The 8,279-nt window shown below is 30.2% G+C and overlaps 1 protein-coding gene across 3 annotated transcripts; it reads left to right on the top strand.

Annotated features, from left to right (window-relative positions):
* Window positions 1-3,165: 3,165 nt before the first annotated feature.
* Window positions 3,166-8,279, top strand: LOC149889174 (uncharacterized). Of its 3 annotated transcripts, none has more exons than XM_090086752.1 (2): window positions 3,166-6,928; window positions 7,134-8,279. In XM_090086752.1, exons 1-2 carry the CDS (start codon window positions 6,728-6,730, stop codon window positions 7,347-7,349), a joined length of 417 nt encoding a protein of 138 aa, XP_089942878.1. In that variant the 5' UTR covers window positions 3,166-6,727; the 3' UTR covers window positions 7,350-8,279. The 3 variants fall into 3 exon arrangements, with proteins under 3 accessions (XP_089942878.1, XP_089942880.1, XP_089942879.1); XM_090086754.1 differs by having other exon boundaries at window positions 7,008-8,279; XM_090086753.1 differs by having other exon boundaries at window positions 3,166-6,919; window positions 7,134-8,053.

Below are 8,279 nucleotides of genomic sequence, written 5' to 3'. Positions count from 1 at the left end.
CTTTGTTAAAATCAGAACTAATTATAGAGAACTTTGCCGTAAAAACAAAAAAAATTTAAATTTAATATCTCATGAACTCAATTATGCTATTATGTTCAAATTAGGAGAAAAATAGAAAGCTGCACATTTGCCTACCAATCACTTATAATTCAGTTAGAAGGAATGTTTCTGGCTGGAGGTGGAGTATGTATTTTAGTCTTAATTATTAGCTTATTAAATATATTTATAAACCGGAATATGAAGTTTAACTTCACGGCATGTTTTTGCAATTCTGTTCGTTTAATTGTTTGTTTGTTTGTTGTTTTTTTTTTTCATATTTAAAATAGGAAGTCGAATAGAGTGAAAACCTTATAGCTTAGTTTTAATCTTTTAAGGAAATTTTTTCAAAGGAGTGAATAAAACTTATAAAGTTCACTAGAGAAATAGTTTCCTCCACAAATGCAAATTACAACTCCCTAAAATATAATTCTGCATACAAACAGAAGCAGGGTTTTTTTTTTATCTTTTGCTCGATTATGTTACAAATTATTCAAAAAAAAGAGTAAGAAGAACATTTTTGAGTCTTTTGACCTTTAAAAGTGATGCAGATTTTTTTGAACAAAATTTTTTTAATAAATAATTTCTTATTTTTTTAAAAGTTCATTACTGACGATTCGTTTATTTTCTACTTCAGTCATAATCCTGATAAACAGTAGGTTTTAATCTTTTTTATTACTTATTTAAACGTCGTAATCAGAATAATTGCCCGGGAATTAAGTTACAAAATTGCATTTAAAGATCAGCTTAAAGTTTAATAAATACTTTATTCTCGCTGTCACCAAAGTAATAAAGAAAAAACGTCAATGCTATATATAACGAAGCAAATACATCATTATAATTAAACAAAAACGCAGCGTTTGACCAACTCAGTATTGCTGCGGCAGAGTGCATCCAACTGCAAATACCAACATCAAAAGTTTGTTCCTTGTGAGAAAGAAGTTGAGTATAATCCTACTTCAGCAAAACATATCATCTAGATAACGCCAAAAAATAGCACCAGCGCTTTGGATTGAACATTCGATAGAACAATGAAACTTATATCAACTCCGCAAAGCCCTTACAACCCAATCAACACTGCTACAAACATTTTTTCATTTAAAGGGAACTTACATAAATGTAGTAGAAAAATAAGAAAGTAATTGCTTCTGATCCAAAAACAATACGTTTAGTTTAGATAGCCATATGAAGTGTCTCGATAACAACTGACAACAACCACATATCAAAAGTGAAAAGTAAAAAGATGATGAGAAGCGAGCATAACAAATTTAAAGAAGAATCGAACGACATAACCAGCAATTTTAGAATTTTGAATTTTACAGTGGTTTTCAAAATTATGTTCAATTAAATTTTTTTAGCAATTACTTAAATTATTTCCATGCTTTAAAAAAAAAAATAAAAAAAAAAAAAGAAGAGGGATTTTTTAAAACTTTTATTTCGAAAACTTTGTATAACCAAAAGAAATAAAATAAAAAAAAAATCATCTTTAGTACCAAAATCAATCAAAAAAGAGAGTCAAAAAACTGTAATAAAAAAAATGTGTCAAAAATATTAAGTCAGTTAATTTAAACTTAATAACTTTTTAATTAAAGGAGAATCCTGAAAAATTTGTACTCGCTTTGACCAATATAAATTACAAATAAATTCGAAAAAAAAAATCAATATCTAACTAATATTTCATGAGATGTTTCAATTAATAAATTCTTAACACACCAAAAGCAAAAAAATGTGCAGAAAATCAGTTTCACAAGAAGTCAAATGATAAATTGTGCTAGTAGACTGTGTCCAAACAACTCTCAAAAACTACAAACTTTCAAATAACGTAAAAGATTCAGCAAGCGTTGGCAGGCCGTTAAAACTTAATTCTAGGGATCAAAGCTTATTACTTTCAAAGGTAAGGGAAGAACCTAAAATTAGCTGCCGAGAACTCTCAACTGAGTTTAGTAATTTGGCTGGTTACTCTAGTGTTAGTTACAACTCATTTAGATAGTGCCTTAATAAAAAAAAAGTATTAACTGTTATGTAGTTGCTGCATTATTTTTTCGGAATAAAAATTGCTGTTAGGCCTAAAAATGGGATTTTCCGATAGGACGGCCCAACGGCACATACTGCCAACTCGATGAAAGAGTAGTTTCAAAGGCAACATATTACTCTTCTACCATAGCCAACAAAGTTACCAGATTGAAAATATTTGGTCATGAATGGACAAAAAAAATTATTCAGAGAGAATGTGGAAAGCATTGCGCAATTGAAACTTGCACTGGAAAGAATTTGAAACGAAATTCCAAAGGATTTATGTATCCATCTGATTAAATGTATGCCAAAACGTATTCAAGGACATGCAAAATACTGAGTTAAAACGAGAACTTATATTTTTCACATTTTTTAATTATAGTTTTTTTGACCTGACTTTGATTCTTATAAAATTGATTTTGGTATCAGAATGATATTTTGTGATCTTCTATTAAAATCCACGGTACTGTGAGGGTGGCGTTTTTTTAATGAGTTCTATTAACTATTTCATTTAAATTTGTTGTTTATTTAATGAAGGTAAGGGGAAGGGGAAGGGGAAGGGGAAGTTTGGTTTAGGGTTGTTGGATTAGTAGGATTAGTTGGATTTGGAGGTTGGGATTGAGGTTAGTGGTCTGGGGAGTACTTGGTTAAGAAAAGGCGAGGTTTGGGAATAGTTTGGTTAGAAATCGGCAAGGTTAAATCTAAAAGGGCTTAACTTATATTCGCATATAAATATTATTTTCTAACATTTCTTGCGGTGTTCAATACTGTTTATATCAATTACTCCTCTTTCTTTTATATTTTCTTTTATTACAAATATCTCCATTAATCAATATTAAAATCTTTTTCTTTTCTTCTTTTACTCAACTGCTTATTAAACTGCTTACAAGGCTGCTTGTTCATCAAAGTACTCTTCTTATCACAAAGTTCTCTCTCTTTTTAAAATTCTTCTTAAAACTTTCTTAAAAATTTCTCTTTAAAAACTTTGTCTTCTTTTCTTCTTCTCTCCTTCTAAAGAGACGACCGTTCTCATCAGTCGCTCTAACCTCTATCTCTCATCCCCCTAACTTTATCTTTTTTTTTGGAGTTTTTAAAGTTTTCGGTTGTTTTTTTCGGTTGCGATATTTATTCATCTTTTATTTATGCGGCAGGTCTTCGCATTTACCTCTTTTCCCAGTTGTATTTAGTTTGTCTTACGCTTTATCGTTTATCGTGTTAACGTCTTTTCAGAATTTTATTTAACTTTTCTTCTTACGCTCTATCGTCTTTGCGTCTCCGTGTTTACGTTTTTTCCCAGTAGTATTTAACTTTTCTTCTTATGCTTTATCGCTTATGCGTCTCCATGTTTTCGTCTTTTTCTAACACGTATTTAAATTTTCTTCTTACACTTTTACGTTTAGTTGTCTTCGTGTTTACCTTTTTTCCTAACTGTATTTAACTTTTCTTCTAACGCTTTATCACTTATTTACGTGAAGAGTTGGTGAATCGTCTTGTGTATGTTATTTATCGAACGTCGTTTTTATTTTAGTTCTCCCTCCTCATAGTACTAATAAGTGCTGACAATAAAATTGCTATTTCTCTTTGATATTCTATTTTTTCTGAAACGGTTTTCACTGGGTTTAATTCTTCGTAAAGGTTGGAATCCAGTAACCAAGAAGTAGTTAAAAATTAAAGTTTTTACTTTAAAGAGTAAAACTAGGCATTTAGTTTTTCCATAAATATCAAAAAGTAACAAATAAAACACAAACTTTTTTTATAATTCATTTAAAACAAATTGAATCTAAAACAGTTTACATATGTAGACATATAAATACAAGATTTCAGAAAAAATTGCAATACTTATATATACAAATATATACCTTGCATTGTTTTTTCAACTGTTCGAGACTTCGCCAAGATTTCCTATTCAATTAAAGTTACTTTTCAAAAAAAACAAATTACGTTTTACATAAATTTATATGGCACCAGGGTTTGACTTTTATTCTTTATTACTCGTTGTTAACGGAAACGCCGAACACCGGTCGTAAAGTAAAACAGTGACATTTCCAATTTATTTACAGATATTGGTTATTTGCACCGAGTTAAATGGTCCAATTATTAAGCCTTCATTTTTTGTACTGGAGGTACTGTGCAATTGCATTCTCTTAATCTCTGTTTCAGTGGCCTTATTTGTTCGGAGTTTATAGACTATCCATAGAAAGTTCAATAGTAGATACAATCTCCACATAAAATTTACTAATAAAAACGCTGGTCTTTGCTGAAATATCTTCAATACGCTCATTGCTGTACGCTCTTTTTCTCTATTTAGTAGTTCTGCGGAATTATCTAATATATAAAACTCAAAGTTTGTATATTTGTATGTGGGTGCTTTCTTTATAAACTTCCACAGTTTTAGTTCAACCTTCACTAAATTTTATTCACAGATCAAATTTTTCCCAGGGAAGGTTTTAGGCCAGGTTTGGACCACCCCGGACTCCATGTTAAGGGTGTTTATTCCTAGAACAAAGTTTCAGCCTCCTCCGACCACTACTTGCCCCAGGTGGGGATTGGTCAAATGTGCTAAGATTTTACACCTTTGGGTAGTTTTACTTGCTGAACTCAGTGATGATATCCTTTCACTGGCTATAGACATTCCTAAGTCAGTGGACCGGTCCTGTAAGGCAAAATAACTTTGAACAGAAAGGAAACATTTAAATAAAAAAGATATATTTCATTAAATAAACCCTCATAAAAAATCCCATTTTACCATAAAGTTACATTTTTATAATTTATTAACTTTTTTAAAAGTTAAAGTTTTTTTAATTACCCGCCAAAACCTTGAATTTCCCTCCAAAACCGTTGAATTTACCGTCAAAACACTCAATTCTATTATAAATTAATGATAGTCGTGATCTTAGAAAATTTAGGAAGCAGAGCAACTCCAGCTTATTTTAAACAAGCAACACTCTGAAATACAATACTCAATTAAAAGCCAAAATGAAGCTGAACTTTTTCGAATTAACGATAATGAATTACACCAGAGGTATATACAAGTTTAAAGTTTACAGGAAAGAAACTATCACAAATATTCAAATTAAACCTTACAAAGAGGTTCTGCAGTATTTTTTATCTTTTTAATATTTTTAAAATATTACATATCACTGTGGACCAAAGAGACCACCAGGTTTTATGTCGTGTCAATTAGTTGAAACTTTTTTTTTATAAGAGTTTGTAGTGTACTTAGAGAAAGAGGGGCTTTTGAAATTCTTTTTAAGTGCAAAGGGCCAAAAAAGGGCAAAAATGGGGCACTAATATAGTTTTCACCCTCTTTTTATAATTAACTATTATAGAAAATTTTATGCTGATCAAGAACTGTATAAAAACATAGGTCCGAAAAACAATAAAAGTAACTCTAATTTAAATTTGAAATATTAAAAAATTTATGCTAAACACTTGTAGTATTAGCCGTCTTGTTAAAAACTTTTTCATAACTCACCAAACTTAACGGAAATTAAAAAAGGCTGGTTTCTATTACCATTAAGTACTGCTATTAGAGTAAAATTGTTTGATTTTTGTATTTTGTTAAGATTAGGGATATAACAGCAGAAAAGACGAACACACAGAGAATTTTTTAATTTGTCATATGAATAAACGATATAGCGAAAAGAAAAGTAAAAAATAACAACAACCAAGAAAAGATGTACGCACGGAAACTTATTCAGCCTGTCATGTAATTAAATGATGATCAAGTAACAATACCGTATAACAACTGAAAACTATAAAAAGCTCAAAGAGTAAAAGAAAGGAAGGGCAAAGTAAGAGTTAAGAGGAGGAAAAAAAGGCAAAGTAAGAGTTAAGAAGAGAAAAAAGATTTAAAGAGATTTAAAGAGAATTTTTATGAGAAAAGAGTTTTAAAAGAGATTTAAAAGAAGATTTTATGAGAAAAGAGTTTTAAAAGAGATTTAAAAGAAGATTTTTAAGAGATTTAAAAGGAGGAATTTTTGAGAAAAGGATTTTTAAAGATTTAAAGAGAATTTTATGAGAAGTATTTATAAAGATTTTAAAGAAAAACTTATAAGAAGAATTGGTAAGAAAAGATATTTAAGTAACTTTAGATAAGCGTTTTTATCTGTATTGATTTATTGATATTTGCATGAGTTAATATTAAGAGAATATATATTGATGAGAACATTTGAGAATATTTATTAAGAAAAACAAGTAAGAAAAGAAGAACTAGTAGTAAGTACTTTTGTTTGCATTTTGATTATTAATATTATTACTATTATTACTATATGCGTTAAATATTGTTATTGAAAAGTTTGATGCTCTAACCGCGCACCTTACCATAGCCGCGCCGTAATATATTACCTGAGGAACCGTACATAGAAAACATTTAATAAAACTCCCCACACACTCTCAACCTTGTACCCAACCTCCATATACCTTTCTACAACACAAACCTAGCCCTTTCCTAACTAAGTACTCCCCAGACCATCAACCTTGTCCCCAACCTCCATTTACCTAATCATAACACACTCAACCCTTCCTTTTAACCAGAATTTTTCCCCTTCCCTTTAACTTATCCCATCAAACCTTCCCCTTAACCTTTCCACCAATTATTGATATTAAATCAAATAAATAAAAAAATAAATTTAAAAAAATCCACCGCTTTCACAATATATATACTTACATACATTTTATGCCTAGGTCTATGAAACAAATATCTCTTCAGGTGATTAAGGAACTTCAGACTATCCTAGAACTTTCCCTGAATAAAAAAGGCCAGCTGGTATCTATTCTTCGGAAAGGAATGGGAAGTAAGTCTGCAGGAGAGAACAACATCTTTGGAAAACTGAGTGACCTAGAAGAGTCCATATCACATTTTTATCAAGTAGAAAAGGTAACATTTATATATCTTTTGTTATTTAAATTAGATAAAGAGAAAAACCTTTTTCTGCGTTATTATTGCTATTGTTCAGGTTAACTTCCTTGACAATGTTGATGGCACAATTACAAAAAACCTCGCTTTTGTTCAAGATACTTCTAGCTTTGTTCTAGATTTGATAAACCAACGTCATCTAAACCCCCAATCTGCTTTTGTTTAGATTTATATGGACGGAGGAGGTGGTTTCATGAAAATTATTGCAAATGTTTTTGATGAAAATGAAAATACTACTTCAGATTTATACTTAAATAGTGGTGTACAGCGTTGCCAAATCTTAGCCATAGTTGAAGATGTGAAAGAATCAAACCTCAATTTAAGACTGATATTGGAGAAACTCACTTTGCAAAACCTAAAATTTTCAGCAGCTTTTATTTGAAGTGTGCTAATGCAGTTTTTTGGAATATCAAGTCATGCAGCAAAAAAAGCTTGTCTTTGGTGTGAAAGAGACTCAAGTAAAGTATGTGGTAAAGTATGTGGTAAGGTATGTGGTAAAGTATGTGGTAAACTACGAAAAAAACTTTCAGTAAGTTGGAAAGTACACATCCTCTTGTGTCATGTGTAACCCTTTGTTGAGTACCACAATTGTGGCTTGTCTAAAATTGCTGAACAATCTGGAGAATCAATTCACTCTAAATTCAAACCAACATGGAATAGGTCTAAAAGACAAGAAGAAAACAAAGACCATGGAGGAAGACTCCTCTCATCTGTGGTTGACTTTAACAGAAGAAGAGTTAGTTAACAATAAAAAAATTAAGTTTTATTTTTTGTAAAGGACCTCCAAAATTCTTAAATGGGCTTTGGGTCCCTAAATTTCACTCTTTGCCCTATTTATGACCCTTAGCACTTTGTTTAGATTTTAAAAACGCTCAATTCAATATTATAAGAAAAATACTCTTATATAAAAAAGGTTTCATTAAGTTGACAGGACATAAAATCTGGCGGTCCCTTTGGTCCACTGTGAGATGTTTGAGTTTTTTTCAATACTGCAAAATATTTTGTCATATCTAGCTATGCACCTCTTGCAATTTACTCACTAAACGCTTTATTCTATTAAATTATATTTTCGATCGCAATTTTTTTTACCTTTTATGTTTTTCATAAAATTTTTTTAATTCTGAAAGATTTTTATGCTGCAAAAATATATTTTTTACATTCATTTTATCTATCTTTCTTGGCTTAGTGGAATTTTTCAACTGCTTATCTCTAGAATCCATAAAAAAAACAATGTTCAGCATATTCCCTGATTTTATAGCAGAAGTCCAGGAAAATGTTGTATTTTTTTTTACATTAAAAAAAAATACAAAAA

Source organism: Hydra viridissima, unplaced genomic scaffold (assembly GCF_058129835.1).
Source record: "Hydra viridissima isolate aposymbiotic clone 2 unplaced genomic scaffold, HvirCarnegie_v1 scaffold_5, whole genome shotgun sequence".
Classification (NCBI taxonomy): Eukaryota; Metazoa; Cnidaria; class Hydrozoa; order Anthoathecata; family Hydridae; genus Hydra; species Hydra viridissima.
The sequence above is the reverse complement of the archived record's forward strand: the minus strand, read 5'-3'. Positions and strand labels throughout refer to the sequence as shown.